Here is a 19,507-nt window from a genome sequence, read left to right on the forward strand (position 1 = left end):
TATTATGGGGGCCTCGTACACAACTTGTTTTAAGTTCTGGAGATCAGATCACTCCAAAGTATGCATCTAAATCAGTGGTTCTCAAACTATTGTACTGGTGACCCCTTTCACATACCAAGCCTCTGAATGTGACCCCCCTTGTAAATTAAAAACACTTGTTTATATATTTAACACCATTATAAATGCTGGAGGCAAAGCGAGGTTTGGGGTGGAGGCTGACCGCTCATGACCCCACAATGTAAAACCTCATGACCCCCTGAGGGGTCTCAACCCCCAGTTTGAGAACCCCTGATCTAAATAGTCTGGTCAATTTTCTTTCTTCGGTTTGTTTGTTTTACGTGTGAATGATAGTCTACTAGTGTAACATACTAGAGGGAGAGGTTGCAAGAGATTTATTTCTTGACAAGCTAGGAATTTTTAGAGATTTCAGTCACTTGCGCAGTAATCAGTTTCTGTCTTCTCCAAAAATTTCAAGGGTATTTCTGGAGCTGAGCCAAAAATAAGGAGAGGGAGGTCCTTTCTCTCAAGATCTCTATTAGGAACTGATTTGCACTCAGCAGAGAACTCTTTTAACTGCTCTGCCAGTTTTAGCTATTAGTGGGAATGGTTACCAATAGTCTAGTCTTTCTTCTACACATTCCCACTGTTAAGATTCACCTTTTTCAATACAACCTCAAACACCAGCTTTCTGTTCAAAGGGCATAGTTATTGCCTACACTCTCCAGGTATTAAAGATCCATGCACTTTCTCTCCACTGCATAAATTCCTTATGGAATTGAGAAATCATGGCTATGTAAGCTATATGGAAGTTTTAAAAGAAAACAGTATTCCTTTGCTCAAAACTTGATATACTATTTTGTAACTAGTGATATACAACGCAAATAAGCTTCAGACTAAATAGGACAGAGGTGGGCCAAATCTGGTCCTCCTGATATTTTAAGTCAGCCCTTGAGCTCTCAGCGGGAAGCAGGGTCTGGGGCTTGCCCTGCTCCAGCCACAGAGCAGGGGTGGGGTCTTGCCCCATTGCATATGGCTCCCAGAAGCAATGGCAAGTCCCCACTTTGGCTCCTACATGTAGGAGCAGCCAGGGGGGTCCACACTCTGCCCCCACCCCAAGCACCACCCCTTCAGCTCCCATTGGCTGGGAACCACAGCCAACGGGAGTTGCAGAGGCAGTGCCTGCACACAGGGCAGAGCTGCCTGGCCATGCCTCTGCATAGGAGCCGGAGTTGGGGACATGCTGTTTCTGGGAGCTGTTTGCGGTAAGCACTGCCTAGATCCTGTCCCCTGAACCCCTCCTGTGCCCCAACCCCCCGCCCCATCCTTGATCCCCCTCTTGCTCTCCAAACCCCTTGGTCCCAGCCCAGAGCATCCTCCGCCCCAACTCCTCAGCCCCACCCCAAGCTGGAGCCCTCCTGCACCCCCAACCCCCAATTTCTTTCCTACTATACAATTTCCATACCTAGATATAGCCCTCAGGCCAAAAAGTTTGCCCACCGTCCTAGGGTATTACAGAGACAAGGTGGGTGAGGTAATATGTTTTATTGGACCAACTTCTGTGGGTGAGAGAGAAGCTTTCCAGCTACATCCATCTCTTCAGGTAGTAGTATGGTGTTATGCATCTTTCTAGTAAATGTCAGTCTACTCCTCGAAGGAAGGGCTGCACTTGTCTCTAGGCTTTAGTGGGCAGAGTAAAGGGGGACTGGGCTGTATGCTTAACAGGACTGTAGTAAGATACCTAAAAGAAAAAGAGGGGGGAGATTTACAAAATAAAGTATTAATACACGGCATAGCAGTGAGTGGGGGCTGCACGAGCAGTTCGACCCGTATCCCAGGCTGGGAGGTGGCGCCACTGGCGCACGGGGTCACTGCTCACCCCGTCAGTCCGCGTGCTAGGGCCCTGCCCGGCCCCCGCAGCGCGAGGGAGATGGGATTTCTCGCTCCCTGACACTAGCGTGCCGCCCCCCCGTCCTAATGAGCGGGGCTGGAGTGAGCCCCTGTTGCGGGCGGCGGGGAGGCTGCTGCGCCCATTGGGGGCCGGGGCGCCCTCCCACAGAGAAACGGCCGGGACCCGCCCTCCTCCTCTCGGGCCGCCCTCGCGCCTTCCAGTTGTTGCTGGTCCTCTAGCCCCCACCGTACTGCGCCGTTTGAACCCTCGCGCGCCCCGTAGCCTCAGAGCGCTAACATGGCGGCGGCGGCGCGCTGCGGTTCTGGTGGGGGTGGAGAACTTCCCGGGGAGTCGGCGCAGGGTGAGTCCGGGGAAAGGGGGGAGCTAAGCCGCCCCACGGGGCTCCTGCTGCTGGCCCGGGTGGTGCGGAGCTGGCGAGAAGGAGGCCGGGGCGCGGGGCGGGGCCGGGCCGGGGGAGCCGGCGGGCTAGGGCGAGGCCGGGGCGCGGGGTTACTGGTTACCCCTGTTCCGAGCAGCGCTGGGTGACACCGCAGCGAAAACGCCAGCGGCCGTGGGCGCCTTGCCTGTGGCGGGCCCTCGCCCATGGAGCTGAGCCTGGGCGAGCGACGGCGGGAAACTTTAGGGGAAGTTTGTTCCCAGGGTAGGCGAGGCCCGGGCCTGTCTGACGTGTTTTCCTTTCGGGTTGACGTTGCTGCTGTCACCGTGTGAACGCGGCACGGGAGCGAGCCCCGGAGCACCGCGATCGCCTCAGCAGCAGGCGCCAGAGAGCTGCCCGCGCAGGTGTGTCCCTTAAAAGGGGCTGTGACACCTAGTGCCATTTGATCCCTTTGGCTTGTCTGCCTCGTGTGAAGCCCAAGTTAGAAAAACAACCCCGCTGACAACTGAGAGACACGTCAGTATGACAAGCTGTTGCGAACCACTTAACCCCGACTCCTGAGCCGGAGGGAGTTGCCTGGGGGAAAAGCCCACTTCTAAGGTGCCTGTCTCCCTCCCTGAAGATACTAGTCATTACCATACAGATTCTCCTGGTGGCTATTCAGGGATACCAGGAAGGATATGCTTGCACCCTGTTGTTCTTCAATATACAGTAACTCCTCACTTAACGTTGTAGTTATGTTTCTGAAAAATGCAACTTTAAGTGAAACGATGTTAAGTCAATCCAATTTCCCCATAAGAATGAATGTAAGTAGGGGGGATTAGGTTCCAGGGAAATATTTTTTGCCGTACAGTACAGTACTATAGTTGGGAGATGTCCTCACCTTATCCCGCACAGCCCACAAGCACTGGAGACAATGAGGCAGGCCAGGAGGCTGAAGATGCTGTAGGCTAGGAGAAGCACGTTGTGCAACGGCAGCTTCCCCATCTCTGCAAGCACCAGGGATGAGGGGCTCAACCCTCGGCCCGCCCACGCCACCCCTTCCCCCAAGCCTCCACCCTTAACCCGCCTCTTCTCCACCCCCTCTTTATTCCGCACACCGTGTCCTCGCTCCCCCTCCCTCACCTGCCTCCTGAACACCGCAAGCCAGCTGATTGGTGCAGGCAGGGGAGGGAGGGGAGAGGTGTGCCATGTCTTCACTCCTCCCCCCTTCCTCCTGCCCTCGGCAATCAGCTGGCTTGTTGCATTCAGGGGGGAGGAGCGAGGACCCGGCACGCAGGCTCCCCCTCCCTCACCTGCCTCCTGAACACTGCAAGCCAGCTGATTGCCATGGACAGGAGACGCGGGGAGGAGAGAAAGCGCTGAGCTGTGGGGTCTGCCGGTGGGCAGGAGGCGCTGTTGGGGGAGGTGTTGGGGAGCTGATTGGGGGGCTGCCAGCTGTGGACAAAGGAGGAAGCCAAACGACGTTATAGCGAAGCATTGCACAACTTTAAATGGAGCATGTTCTGTAATTGAGCAGGGACGTAAGATCGAAACAACATTAAGCAAGAGGAAGTTAAGTGGGAAGTTAATGTACTGTATTGTTCAGACATACTTGTATCAAGTCTTTGATCCATCTATGTCTGACTAAAATCTAGTCAACACACAATACACCAGTTTAAAGGTGTGCTTTTAAACCCATGAAAAATCCTAAACAGACTGTTAATTTTATTTAAACCTTGATTATGTTGGTTTAATTTTCATTAGTAAATCAATAGAAGAGTATTCACACAGGAGTATTTACCAGATTAACTAAAGCTTTGTATACTGGAGGTGTTATAGGTATGTTGTTAGCAGTGTTTAATTTTTATTGAAAGGGGTGCCAGGGCTCAAGCAATTGTTTTACATTCATAACTCAGGGATCGGCAATCTTTGGCACGTGGCTCGCCAGGGTAAGCACCCTGGCGGGCCGGGCTGGTTTGTTTACCTTCCGCGTCCGCAGGTTCGGCCGATCGCAGCTCCCACTGGCCGTGGTCCGCCATCCCAGGGCAATGGGGGCTGCTGGAAGCGGCGCAGGCCAAGGGTTGTGCTGGCCGCCGCTTCCCGTCTCCCCCATTGGCCTGGAGTGGTGAACCCCGGCCAGTGGGAGCTGTGATCAGCCGAACCTGCGGACGCGGCAGGTAAACAAACTGTCCCGGCCCGCCAGGATGCTTACCCTGGCGAGCCGTGTGCCAAAGGTTGCCGATCCATGTTCATAACTGATGCAGCGAGCCCAGAGTGCCAGGTGTATGAACTGCCAAGCCGAGAAGTGCCAGGGCTAAGCCCTGGCACAAATTAACTATTGGTTGTTAGTATGTATTCTAACTAAAATGTTTTAGAAGTCTGGTGTAGACAATGCATACTTGATTTAATGTGTGCTAAACTGGTTGTGTTAAACCTAGTAAGAAGTGTAGGTCAAACTTTCCAACAAGACACCTTAAAAGCATTGCCTAGAAAAGGCCTAATTTGGTTTTGAAGAGCTCCCTCTTATGCTACTGCCACATTTCTTCTGGTAATGCTGCCTAGTTGATCAGGAGAGCCATTCAAGTCCTGATGCCCAAACTAGCATGCAGCCACAGAACCTTTAAAGAGTAGTGGCAATTCGACCAGTCATATACCAGTAAGCACTCTTGGTACATGTCCAGTCTCCCCCCTACCACTAAGTACTCTTGAATTGTTGCTAATTAGCTATAGAGGAAGGGTGCGGATTGGTTTAATTACCGCTGATGTCTCTGAAGTCCCACATGAGAGTTAACTTATCTGTTGAGCTTTTCCTGCTTATAACTTACATAGTCATAACAATTCAGTGCTTGAGTCCTGCCAGAACATTCTGGGACACTTCTTGTTTTGGGTAGCAATTCCAATACTTGTGTTCCGGCATTTCTTGAGTGCAGCACTTACTGGCTGTACTTAATTAGACATAATTTCTTCATATGCAGCCTATATGCAAGTTTTCTGCAAGTTTTAACTGTATGGGAAATTGGAAGAGTCTGTTCTATTAAGATCATTTGCAACAAAGGACTGACAGATGTTGGCTTTCTCAAAGGACCTAGTTTTTAATATTAATCTCCTTTGCCATGATGCCTATTTAAAAAAAAAAAAAAAAAAAAAAACACCTTGACAGCTGTTGGGCATCTTACACTGAGACCACTGTCTATCACACAGATCAATATTGTGTTCTTTTTGCTCCCCGGTCTGTCTGTATCCACCTATTGTCTCTTGTCTGATACTTATTTTATAGTGGCACTCTGGTTCTTGACTGTACAATAAAATAATTAATTATAACTCATAAACTAATCAATTTGCTTGTAAGTTCTCAGAAAATTCATTCTCACAGAGCAAGTGCAGTAAATGTGGAAAGAATACCTATTTTCATATATAGCATGGATTCAGCCTCAACAATGCACAATGGAATTCAGCTTTAACTATGGAACCTCCATAATATCCTTTTAATACAAATAAATGCAGCAAAAATAAGACAGTTTTAAAATACAAAGAAATACATTTTTACTCAAAATATGATTAAATTAATAGATATTGAAATAAATGGCTGTATTTTAATAGTTGTATTAAAAATATAATTGATATTTACTGTAGATAATAATATTACCTAAGCTAGCTAGGATTCAAAATTAAAAATGTTACACCAATACTCTTGTTTCAAGCCACAAGTAGATTGTCACTTGAGGTCAGGAAGAAATTTTCACTATAGAATAGTACTGTTCTCTGCCAGATACAGGATGTCCAGACTACCTGGAGCATTGTTCAGTTTTGAGAATCTGTATATTCCAAAAATATTTACAAGTTTCTGTCACAAAATGTCTCATTAAAATATCGTATTCCTGTTCCCCAACAAGATTTGACAAAATTATATTGGACGTTGGGTCAATAATGCAATGGTTTATAAAGTGGTGAAATAGCAGATTCTAAATATAGCAATCTTTATTCTGGTGAAATTTTTCATTTCAAGGTGGCAGATAAGTAGAACTTTGATTTTTGTGAACTCAATCAGTTTGAAAGACATTTGGTGGTTGTTGGTCTTTTCTCAGGGAATTTAGGAGTTGAAAGGATGGTTTTGTGATTAAGGCCCTGGGCTTGGGCTCGTGCCCATGCTCCGGAGATCTGGAGTTTGTTCCTGGCTGCGACATTGAGCAAGTCAATTAATTTCACTGTGCCTCAATTCTCTATCTGTGTAATAGGGATAATGATACTTCCCTGTCTCACAGAGGGTTGTGGGGATAAACTTACTAATGTTTGTGAAGCCTCCAGATACTTCAGTAATCAAGTAAACCTATTAAGTACCTATATACATAAATATTGCAAAGGATACTAAAAAGATGGAACAAAAAATTAGGAATTTAGTTTTGTTACCTGAAATAATGTGAAGTGATCATACTGGAAACAACAGATCTGAGTTAGGGATTTAGCAGGTTTCATAAAATTGTATTTTTAATATTTTACTGGAATAAGAAGATTAAGAAGCTGTCCATTAACAGATGTTAGAATTTAAGAGAAACGTCACAGGAATATTCTGAAATGTGTAGGTGATTCATGGAAAGATTGTATTGTCAGTTAGGGTTTGATTAGCTAGCGTAACATTCCTCGTTATTTTATTCAAATTATAAAGTAGTTTTTATGAGATGAGACTTATGAGAATTTCACTTCATACTGGTTTTGAATACCTTTCAATGATCCACCAATTATAGAACATATACTTAAAAAAACCTACACATTGTATATAGTTGATATTTACTGTATATTTTTAATTTAGATTGTAAACTCTTTGATCTAATATGTTAGTAAATAAGTTTAAAGTTTGTAATTTAGCACTGACATTTCTATTCATTCTTCTTTCAGGACTTCTATAATCCAGGAATGTTACTGATGACATGACATTGCAGGAGGTTATCGCTGCACTGCATTTCTTGGATGAAAGCCAAACAGTTACTTTCTGTAGAGTGGGTAAAACCCCCTAATTGCTTATTTACATGTGTAGATCACTGCGTTACTGTGTTAGTCACTGTCTCTATGCAGCAATGACAAGACTGGAAGAAGCAAATAGAGAAGTGAACATGCATTCATCGGTCCGATACCTTGGCTATTTAGCCAGGATCAACATATTGGTTGCTATATGTCTGGGCCTTTATGTCAGGTGGGAGAAGTCTGCAGATGCACTAATACTGGTAATATTTATTCTGGGCCTTTTTGTTCTTGGAATTGCCAGCATACTTTATTATTATTTTTCAATGGAAGCAGCAAGTTTGAGTCTCTCCAATCTTTGGTTTGGATTCTTGCTTGGCCTCCTCTGTTTTCTTGATAATTCCTCTTTTAAAAGTGACGTGAAAGAAGAAACAACCAAATACTTACTCCTTACCTCCATAGTTATAAGGATATTGTGTGCTTTGGTGGAGAGGATTTGCGGCTGTGTCCATCACCGACCAACTCTGCTGACAACAGTTGAATTTCTGGAGCTGGTTGGATTTGCAATTGCCAGCACAACTATGCTGGTTGAAAAATCCATGAGTATCATCTTGTTGGTTGTGGCTTTGGCCATGCTGATTATTGACTTGCGGATGAAGTCTTTCTTGGCAATTCCAAATTTGGCAATTTTTGGAGCTCTGGCATCTTTATTGTTTTTTCCTTCCCTGAACATTCCCACAAACCCATTTGCCTTGGCCTGTTTCTTTAGTTGCCTGATTTCAGACCCTCTTCTTGATGTCTACTTCAGCGGACTTTCAGTTACTGAACGATGGAAGCCCTACTTGTACCGTGGTAGAATTTGCAGAAGGCTTTCAGTCATCTCTGTTGGAGTAATTGAATTTATCTTTTTCATTCTAGCAGCATTTAAATTAGGTGACTTGGGTCTCTGGTACTTCGTTATACCTGGTTTTTCTATTTTTGGAATTTTCTGGATGATCTGCCACATTATTTTTCTTATAACTCTTTGGGGGTTTCATACAAAATTAAATGACTGTCACAAAGTCTATTATACCCACAGGGCAGAGAATAATAGCCTTGACCGAGTCATGGCTTCTAAAGGAATGCGTCATTTCTGTTTAATTTCAGAGCAACTAGTATTTTTCAGTCTCCTTGCAACTGCAGTTTTGGGTGCAGTAACTTGGCAGGTAAATTATAATATATTTATCTCTTTCACTCCTCTGATATTATAAAGAACTGTTTTCTAACAATTATGATATCCAATACTTAGGGCCCTGCTAAATTGACGGCCCTGAAAATCCTTCATGAACCATGAAATTTGACCTCCCATGTGAAATCCGGCTATTGGAGGGAATGAGCAGGGCTGGGGGTACCCCAGCTGTGGGCTCCTCCCATTCACTGAGTCCAGCTGCTAGTCCACTGGGCTAGGATGGGACAGGACTTCTTCTTCCTCTGAGAACGACCATGTAGGGGGAGATGAGACCCACTTCCGGGTTCCTCTCCCAGCTGCTGGAAGCTCTGTGGCTGCACTGCCTGGACTCTGAAGGCAGCAGTCACGGAGCTTCCTGCAGCCGTAGGAGGTTCCAGAGGTGGGTCTGATCTCCTCCGTGCTGCTGGGAGTGCCCCAGCCAGGGGCTCCTAGCTGCTAGTCCAGGCTGGGCTGGAGAGGGACAGGACATCCTCTTCCCCTGCATGGCTGCTCGGGGCGGGGTCAGTGGGAAATCAGCCAGCATTGAAGGCTGCACAGCTTCCTGCCCCCGGGAGAGGTACCCGGAGTTGGGTCTGATCTCCCCGCAGGGGCCATATAGGGGAAGAGGAAATCCTGTCTCTTCCCAGCCCGGCCTGGCCTAACAGCTAGGAACATGTAAACAATTTTAAACCTTTTGGCTGTGAAATTGATCAAAATGGACCATGAATTTGGTAGGGCCGTACTAATACTGTATTAGGGCCAAGACACAATTGAGCAATCCAAATTTTAAAGTGAAACTGATGGCTTCAGAAGCAGATTCTTTTACTCTGGCACTTTGTTCTGTCTGACTGTGGCTTAGTGAGGCCACTGAATCTACCAACCTAATCTGGTATGATTAAACTGACAGGAGATACTAATTCAAGGCTGGAAGAAACATTAAAATAATTTAAAATCTAAATGTATTTAATTTACAAAGCCACTGTCTATATTGCCAGTATTTTCACAGCAGACAACACGCACATTTCTGTAGCCCTATAATATGAATTGAAATATGTTGGTGCACTGGTCTGGGAACATCTTTTATATGGGGTAGTTTCAATGAAACCAATAAAAGATAACATTTATGTATACATTTTTCAAGAATTTAACCATATGACTATTATTAATCTCAGTCGAGGACAAACTTCTAAATCCTTACAAACTACTTTGCAAATATATCCCTTGCATCTGCCCCATGTGCAAATATATTTGAAGATAAAATATATCTTCTAATTATTTCCACAAAGTACCCACAAACTTTTCAGTTTTGTTCTTTTCTTCCCATTTGACTTTCCTGAATGGAGGAACATGCCTTTTTCCTTAGCAGGCTGAGCCAATGTACGTTTGTCTGAAATATTTAGCCAGGTCCCAAACTGAGGCATGCTGAGTGTTACCGGTACCACAGCAATTTGGGAGCTGGTTTAAGGTAGATATTTTTTAAAGTGGTCTTAAAATGGCAGTTGTTTTTTATGTCTTCAGTTCCACCCCAAAAGAGCTTATGAATAGCAAGTCCAGTCTGCAGAAATGCCCCTGCAATACTTTCAAAATCATTTTGCCATCCATTCAGAAGGACCTTGTGATCCTAGATTACCTCTTGCTGCTGACTCATGTGAAATGCTTGATGGAGAGGGAAGCTGATTTTTTTTTTTTATCGGAGAATCAGTTTTCCTCTGTATCAAGCACATTTGTGGTTTGCAGAGGGAAGCTGGCTAGAATCCTGGTTAGTTTTCCTCTGAAGCACTTCCTTCCATAAATCATTGTATATGGCTACAGCTGCAGACTTTGTAGAGAAAAAGGGCGGAGGAGAGTGATTGGGAAGGGATTAAAAAAGATAGAGAATGGGAAAAGTGTCAATTTAAAAAGACAACTAAAGAAGAAAGGAGAAACAAATGCACTGACAAACATGAGATGGTGTTTAGGAAGAGATAAATAACACCAGCAGCTCAAACACTGGAGACCCATGTAACTTTTCTATTGAGGATTATGCAAGGCACCAAAGTTTAGAGGTGGCCAGTCCAAAGTTTGAATTTTTATAAACTATTATATGATCAAACAAGTTATTCATCGCTGCTGAATAATTCTTTCTGTTCCCACCTAGCCATCTATGTATTTCGTAGAGTGCTAAGACAACTTTTGTCCTAACCTTTCTTAAAATCTTAGGAGCACTACATGGTAAATGTGATGCTTCTTTAAAGTATCTTGTTTTTTTCATTTGAGTGTTAAACACAAACTGTTATAAAGTTAATCTGAGATAGCTATCTCTGTTGTATTTATTCTTGAAAATAATTACAACACATTTGCATCTGCAGTTGCACATTTTCAGATACTTGTAATTCAGAAGAGACATGCTTTACACTTTTATCCTCATAATAATTTGTGCTTGCGAAAGTTCTTGAGAACCAAACAGGCCTATTTCTCTTAAGATCTTTGTATTTATTTTCAGTTAAGTTAGTAGAAATTGGAGGGTATTTATTTCAGTATGGATCAATTAATCAGATGCACATCACTTGTATCTGGTAGAAGAAATGTATACTTGTCTATTCAGTTGGGGAAGAAAGGAATAACTGCAGTATCAAAGGGAAAGGTATTTGAATCAAGTAATAATTTTCCCTTTTAGAAAATCGAGTTAATTAATTCTAGTCATGAATCGGAGCAAGGAGAAATTATCAGGAGAAATTAAAGTAACCAGTAAATTAGTCTAAGATTATAAATGCATGTATCACCTACTAGAAATATTTCTACCTTGGTAGTGTGAATGTTTCTTGATAGATCAGCATGAGCTGTCCCCAAGAGGTCAAATATGTGCTTCTGTTCGCTAATTTGTGTTACAGCAAAGTACGATAAAATATCACTTATTGCAGTAGTTTCCAGTGATTTCTGTAGTTTTTGAGGTTTACACATTTTCAGAGTAATTAAAAGCTGCAAAAGTACACCTGTATAAACACACCACTTACACCTGATCCAGCAATTCAGACTCTTTGCTGGTGATATATTATTCTTGTTTAAGTATTTATTAATTTACAAAATTCAGTAATTTGTAGTATATCTTCTACTCGCTAGTGTGAATTAGCAAGGTTGTACTGTGTGTGTGCGTACACATGCATTCATTCATTCATTCGTTCTACCAGCCTTGCAAAACTGTCATGAAAGCTTGGCATGAAAATATTGTGATATTTTACTTATCCTTCAAAACACATTACTCCTTTGGACTAAGTTGTTGAGTTTGCAAAGCTAGTCTATACAAGTATTTATAGGTATTTTGCATTAAACTGTCAACTTCACTTTCTTCCTATTATGTATTTTAGTATAGCTTTTCCTCTGGCTTTTTCAGTCATTGGTTCCTTATTTCTTTCCATTCCCTCATATTTCTTGCCCTCTTTTCCCCTTGCATTCTGATCTCCCTCCCACACACACATTTTGTCAAACTCTTACTCCATGCACTCACTCGGAAATCCAGTCTCTCTGCCTCTCCTTCCTATTCTTTTACCCTTTCACCCCATCACCTGTCCTTTCTCTTTCTCATTCTCTGTGTCACTCTCCTTCCTGACTTGACTCATGTGCTCTATCTCACTATTTCTTTTGTAACCTATCCACTCAGTCTCTCTTAATTTCTCACTATCCCATCTCTACCGTCTTACTCTAACCACATGGGAGCTATAATTAGCCCTGGTGCCTTAGAAACAAAAAGGGAAATGATTGGCAACTAAAAAGCAGAACTAAATTGCCATGTTTTGAATATTGGACAAAAGTATTTGTCTATTTCCTTTAGACTAAAATATGTTTTTCTTGATATTCAGCCTAAATTTTCCCTTTCTTAATTTTGTCCTTTATCTTCTGCCTAGACCCCCATGTACCACAGTATATAATTTCCCTCCTTGGAGTTAACACCCTTCAATTATTTGTAGCTAGTTATCTGTCTCCCTCTCTTTCTTTGTGACCATCTTCTAATTCCTTAACTTTCTTCCTGTGTCAAGGGTCCACAGCAGTTTCTGGTTTCAATAGTGTCAAGCTCTGTCTTTTCTTTTGCAGGCATATAGGGTCAGAATCTAGCTTCTGGGTTGCATGGGTGTAACTGAGGGCAGAATTTGGCTCATATGTCTTAGTCCCCAGTGTTGTTACATGTTGTGTGGTGTGTTATTTCTTTAATCTATCCATGCATTTCTTTTCCTTAAATGGTAGTTCTGTGTATAGTTTTTTGTAGGGTGACCAGATGTCCTGTTTTTAAAGGGACAATCCCATATTTAAGCCTTCCTGCAGGTGTCCTGACTTTTTTTTAAAAATGGGCAAATTGTCCCATATTTTCTGTCTCCCCCATATCAGTACTGGCGGGTCCTGCTGCTGGCCAGTTCCCTGCTCGCCAACTTCCCTCCCACCAGTAGTGAGTGGGGGGTCCAGTGGCCGACGATGGGGATGGGTGTGCAAGGCTGGTGGAATCTGGGGAGGGGGGACATGTGACACTGCATGCTCCACCACATGTTGCCTCAGGAAAATGGGGTACCAAGAGAGGTGGGTCCATCCAGGGGCCCAGCCAGGCATGTAGGGTAGAGAGTGCCTGGCAGGAAGAGTTGGGTTGGTTAGTCACCCCTCCTGTGTGAGAGAGGTGTACGAGAGTGTGTGTGTCACCTCTCCTCATATGAACCCTAAAGCCTTAAAGATAAGAAGGTAAATAAATAGAATCCAACTACGCAGTATTTCTTTTTAATAGGGACTCAGTCAATTTGATGTTAATTTGAACGTTTGTACTGCATAGTTCTGATTGCCATTGAACTTGAATGTGAGTAATTTTATCAGGTGTCCCGTATTCAGCATAGGGAAATATTGTCACCCTAGTTCTTTGTGACATACTTTTTGTTTAACTTATTTTCATCAGTTAATACTTTCAAACTCTTCTTTCTTCCTGTTATCTTTATCAACCTTTTCCTGCTAATACTCTGGTGTAGAGTAATGTTCTGATTACTCCTCTGGCACTTTCAATAATTGCTTTGCTCCCTTAGAACTAGAATGTCCCCATCAATAAATATCAACCATGTATGTAAAATGACATTTGTTGTTAACAAATCCCTTGCTTATCATTAACAATGTCACCTGAAAAGATTTAGAATATTTTAAAGTAGAAAGATCATGTTATTAAGAAACATCACAAATGTCTTATTGTCTAACATATCAACAGTTACTCAAGAGAAAAGCAAGTGGCAATTTTTACCCAGTTCGCACATTGCTTGAAATGAGCACACAAAAATTATATGCATCCTAAATGTTTAGGAGAGACTATCAACATAAAAAAGAAAGGCAACAAGAGAAAATGTCCATTGATTTCAGTAGTCTCAGCCGGTCCCTCTGCACTCTGTTTGCTTCCAGAGTAGTTATAGTAACTCCCCACTTAAAGTCCTCTCACTTAACGTTGTTTCGATCTTACATCCCTGCTCAATTACAGAACATGCTCCATTTAAAGTTGTGCAATGCTTCACTAAAATGTCATTTGGCTGCCTGCTTTGTCAATAGCTGGCAGCCCCCTATCAGCTCCCCTATGCCCCCCACACAGCGTCTCCCGCATGCTGGCAGACGCCACAGATCAGCACCTTCCTCCTCCTCCTCCCCCCGCCCGCGGCAATCAGCTGGCTTGCAGCGTTCAGGAGGGAGGGGGGAGGAGCGAGGACTCGGCGCGCAGGCTCCGCCTCCCTCCCCTGCCTCCAGAACGCCGCACACCAGCTGATTGCCGGAGGGAGTGGGAAGCCTGCGCGCTGAGTCCCCACTCCTCCCCCCTCTCTCCTGCCCCCTGAACTTCGCAAGCCAGCTGATTGCCGTGAGCAGGAGGCAGGGGAAGGAGGGGGGAGGAGCCAGGACGCAGCATGTGGAGTAAAGGGGAGAAGGGGGGAAAGAAGAGGCGGGCGGGGGGGGCTTGGGGGAAGGAGTGGCGTGGGCGGACCGAGGTTTGAGCCCTCTGCCCCTGGTGCTTGCAGAGTAGGGGAAGCAGCCGCTGCTGCTGTGCAATGCACTTCTCCCAGCCTACAGCACCTTCAGCCTCCTGGCCTGCCTCATTGTTTCCAGTGCCAGTGGACTGTGCCTGTATGGGATAAGGCGGGGGCACCTCCCAACTATAGTACTGTACTGTATGGCAAAAAAAAATTTCCTTGGAACCTAACCCACCCATTTACATTCATTTTTATGGGGAAATTGGATTTGCTTAACATCATTTCACTTAGTCACATTTTTCAGGAACATAACTACAGCATTAAGTGAGGAGTTACTCTATTTAAAAGGAAATGAGCACTTCAAGGTCACAGATATACTGAGGGGTCAGGCTGCAAGACTTTGTGCCACTACACTCCAAACAGTGAAAATGGGTAGAGCAGATGAAAGAACATAAATCGTTTCTGGCTCCACTTATATGTGTATGCCATCTGTTCTTCTGGGCGCCACAATCATGAAGTCTTTTGAATTTAGTGATGCAATGACACACTCCAGCTGCATCTTATTGAAGGTGTTCCTGTCTAAGATTTTTACTGTCATTATTAAGCTAATCAGATGTTATTTTATGTTCTTTCAAATTATCACATATATACATATTAAAATGCCATCAGATCATAGAGATTAGGGAGTGACACTGTACCAGAAAGAATCCATAAATTCTAGTGAGAGAAAAAATTCACAGTATAATTTTTAAGGATACAAATTCCAAATAGCATACCAGTAGGGTTATCGGGCCTTTGATCAGCTTGGAGTGTATAGTGTTGAGGGAAATCAAAGGAATAACCCAAATCTAATAAGCCAGTAATAATGAGTGACTGTTGCAACTTGCAATGTATACTAGTCAAATGTCACATGCTGTAAGGTTTAGAGAAGCAATTTTATGATACCTTAAGTGATTGCTTCTAGGAAGAACTGGCAAGTTGTACAGTTCAGTGAAATATCTCTGCTTGCTGCAGCTGGGATTGGAATGGCAAACGTTAGGATGGTTAAGGAATGGAAAGGAAAATACTACTGACATTGTTATAATGCATAGTATAAATCAACATACTGAAACCCAATGGTATAGCAGAAACAAAAGGGGTTCAGTGATGGGTGATGAAAATGGTCAGAGGCATGGAAAAGCTTCCATTTAGAGACAGAGTGAAAAGACTGGGATTGTTAAATTTCAAGAGGAGATGAATAAGAGAGGACATGATATGGGCTTACAAAATAATGATTAATTTAGAAAAGATAACTCAAGTGGCCACATTCACCCCTTCTCATAATAAAAAAACAAGGCTGTAAAACTGAGAAAAGGAAATACTTTTTTACACCAAGTATAATTAACCTGTGGAAGTTATTGCCATAGAACATCATTGAAACAAAGAGATTAGTAGTAATAATACCACTTAGCACTTATGTGAAACTTTTCATCCATAGATCTCAGTGCTTTTACACAGCAGATAGAATTCAGAAGAGGATTAGACATTTAAATGGATAATGAGAATATCCTTGATTACATTATAATAGGTATCTTACATATATCTTTTTAAGGGGATAATCTATACCTTTGTGCGTCAGAGCATAAGCTGACCACTGATAGATGGGGGTGAGGAAGAAAGTTCCCCTGTAGTCAAGTTGTTTCATAATAGTTCCCTAAGGGTTTCTTACCCTTTCCTCTGAAGTATCAGGTACTGGCTAAACAGGATACAGGACAGAATGGATCACTTGCCTGATCCAATACAGCAAGGATCATCTTTTTGTTTTGTGTTTGTACAGCACCTAGTATGATTAGGTCCTGGTTCTTGACCAGGCTCTTAGGTCCATAGTAATACAAATAATAAGTAATAATTCCTATGTAAGCCTGGGAAGCAGCATGGTAAATTGTAGATTCTCCGTTGGATCACTGCCTCCCAAAACACTACAATAGTGCGTGTGTTTTGGGTGTTTTGAAGAAGTGAGGAGGGAAGTGTTTAAAAAAAAAAATAAAAAAATTTCCCCAATATTCAGCCTGACCTGAATTGCTTTAATAGAAATCCACATCAAATACAATTGCTACATTATGGTCTGGTAGATACTGAATTTTCACCACCAGATGTTGCCTTTTGGAAGAAAGTGTGTTTACCGTAAGCCAAAAATAATTTTTAAAATGTTAAGTTTTAAATAATACAAAAATAACAAATTATTTTAAAAAAATAAATTCAGCATAAGTGCAGTTCTGAAAGACAGTTCTGGCTTAGACATATCCAAGGAGAGTGCATAAATGGAGAACAGGCCTAATCGTTGTTACGTTACAAATAACTGTCTTAAAACCTTATCTTCCAAACTATGCGTAGCATTATCTGAAATATTTGTTAAGCTGAAAGATCAGGGTCCCAATTGATGACTTGAAAGATTAGGTAGTAATGGAATATCCTGGTCAGTTATTAAATAACTAGTATTGCAGCATTACGCAGTGGGAAGTGAATAATTTTGTGTCATATACCCTGTGACACTTAAGATGCATTTCACACGTGCATTTTGGCTACCTGATAGTAGAAGGCCACAGCTGAAAAGCTTCTCACTTCACTGACATACCTAAAATTAATGATAGATTTCAAATTGCTTATAATGGCTCTGTATTGCATGCTGACTCACTGTGCAGAAGCCCTTAATACCTTGTTAAACTCAGTCTACATCATATTAAAACAATTACATAAAACATGCAGAGATTTCTTTATCTCAGAAACCTCAATTTTCAGGAATCAGTGTTGATTTATTCATGTTAACGGCTGTTGCTTAACTTTTGAAATGTCAGGGTGGAGTTTTTGATGAATATGGGAACAAATATATTTAAAAATAATTAACATTATTGAAGTAATATGTGCAGGGGCTGCACTCAGCCCCTAAAAGGCATAAAACCACCTTCTGGAGATCTGCAGCGTGGGTGCTATAGGATTCCAGTCAGTTTTAAGGGCCAGATATTGCTTTTCTGCATCTGATAAATAATTATCATTTTCAAGTAAAGTGCTTTGAAAGTACCCCTAAATCTTCTGTTTAGTACAATTGTATTGTAGAATATGATACTGAGATATTAATACCAAAGGAGCTTTTAAAATATCAATGAACTAGGCTGATGAATAGTTGAATTTTATGGGTTGGGCACATTAAGCACAGTCCAGACAACTATGCAAGTAAAAGAGTCCAACAGATCAAGATTGAAGGAAAAGGATAGATAGGCTGACGGAGGAAGAAGTAGTGGGACGTCATAAAGGAAGATGTGTTAGCATGTGTTGTGATAGAGCAGGGGTTCTCAAACTGGAGGTCGAGGTAAGGTTATTACGGGCGAGGGCGGGGGGGTCGCAAGCTCTCAGCCTCCACCCCAAACCCTGCTTTTGCCTCCAGCATTTATAATGGTGTTAAATATATAAAAAAATGTTTTTAATTTATAAGTGGGGGTCGCACTCAGCGGCTTGCTATGTGAAAGGGGTCTCCAGTACACAAGTTTGAGAACCACTGTGATAAAGGATATGGCATTGAACAGAACACTTTGGAGGGAGAGGACTTTTGGAGCAGACCCCATTTGATGGGATTAAAACAAGGAAGAAGAAAAATAATAGTTGAATTTTATATTCCTACTGCATGCTACAGTATACTGTCATCTAATATTTGGTATCTAATATTCTCCATCGTGTTTACCTAGGCCCCAAATCCTGCAAGCACTTATATGTATGCTTAACTTAACACACATGATTAGCCCCATGGAAGTCAGTGGCACTAGCCAAGAACTTAAAGCTAAGCATGTATCTAAGTATTTGCAGGATCAGGGCTTTAGGGCCAAAATCAGTGCTCGCCTAAGTGGTACAAATGCATTTATTTCTGTGGAGTTGCTCCTACCTATGCTACCAATGAAATTGGCCCAAAGTCTGTTTTTAGAATGCTACACTGTGTAATTAGGTTTATCTTTGGCTGTCTGTAGCATATAATAATTTGCACCTCATGTTTCAGCACCAAATTAGATTTGCTCAAATAATTTTTTCACAAATCACTGAGGTAAGTTTTAAAGAAAATCATAACTGAAATTTGAACATAACTTTTTTCATTTAATTTGCAAGTGGATATCATCAGACATAAATATATCTATTTTCTTTTTAGCCAAAGAATGGGATCTTCATGAGTGTGTTTCTGATTGTTTTACCTCTGGAGTCAATGGCTCATGGGCTTTTCCATGAACTAGGGAACTGCTTGGGAGGAACATGTGTTGGATATGCTGTTGTGATTCCCACCAACTTCTGCAGGTATAGTTACCATGGTAAATGTATGCACATTGTAACTTCATATTGGAATTAGTGCAGCTATTACATGAGAGGCAATTCAGTGGTGTAACTTTTCAACTATTAAATACTAGTTTAGATATTAGATGGCTGTGTTTGAATGAGCATTCTCCTTACCTAGTCTCACCTTCCAAAAATAATATTTAGGTACTTACAATTCAACTTCAAATTCTGTATGCATTTGACTTGCTTTTAACAAGCCAATAAATATGTTAGGCCCCAGTCCTGCAAAATGTACTGCATGAAAGAAACTGCTGATTCCATGTGATATATGTTGCAGGATCAGGGCCTTAGATTCTGGAGTCAGTGCAGATATTTTATGTAAAATAACTTAATAATCTAGGCAGGCAATGAACTCATGTTCAGAACAACTTTATAAACTGTATTAAATGATTTAACTAAGTGGCAGCGCTAAAAATATGTAGGTGTGAGAATGATTTTGGATTACTTATAAACTACATATTATCTATGTATTTACAGCAATTCCTATTTTCAAAATAAAGGTTGCAGTAAAAAAAATTTGTCTTTTATGCTAATTATTTACCTGCTCATCCAGCTACAAAAAATAGCTTCTAAAGTGAAATATCCTATTTTAATCCCATTTTATTCTTATCATTTAATTCCTTCATAAGGGCATTATATTGTAAATGACACAAGAGAACTCATGAAATTCATATCTTCCTGAGTTTCCATGGAAATGGGATTGCAAGTTGGAATGTGTCTGAAAACTATCCACCTTGCTATAACTATGGATTTAATGGGCAAGGAAAAGATCC

General features: G+C 42.2%; 1 protein-coding gene across 3 annotated transcripts in view; it reads left to right on the plus strand.

Annotated features, from left to right (window-relative positions):
- Nucleotides 1-2,063: 2,063 nt before the first annotated feature.
- Nucleotides 2,064-19,507, plus strand: part of TMEM168 (transmembrane protein 168) — a 29,206-nt gene continuing 11,762 nt past the window's right edge. The window contains exons 1-3 of one of the 3 annotated variants that reach the window (XM_054024017.1): nucleotides 2,081-2,249; nucleotides 7,161-7,261; nucleotides 18,553-18,695. In XM_054024017.1, the coding sequence (XP_053879992.1) occupies nucleotides 7,193-7,261; nucleotides 18,553-18,695 (212 nt within the window). In that variant the 5' untranslated portion in view covers nucleotides 2,081-2,249; nucleotides 7,161-7,192. Of the gene's footprint in view, nucleotides 2,250-7,160; nucleotides 8,429-18,552; nucleotides 18,696-19,507 lie in introns of those variants that run through there. The other 2 variants (XM_054024024.1, XM_054024011.1) reach the window with 2 other exon arrangements.

This window comes from Malaclemys terrapin, chromosome 1, assembly GCF_027887155.1.
Source record: "Malaclemys terrapin pileata isolate rMalTer1 chromosome 1, rMalTer1.hap1, whole genome shotgun sequence".
Taxonomy (NCBI): Eukaryota; Metazoa; Chordata; order Testudines; family Emydidae; genus Malaclemys; species Malaclemys terrapin.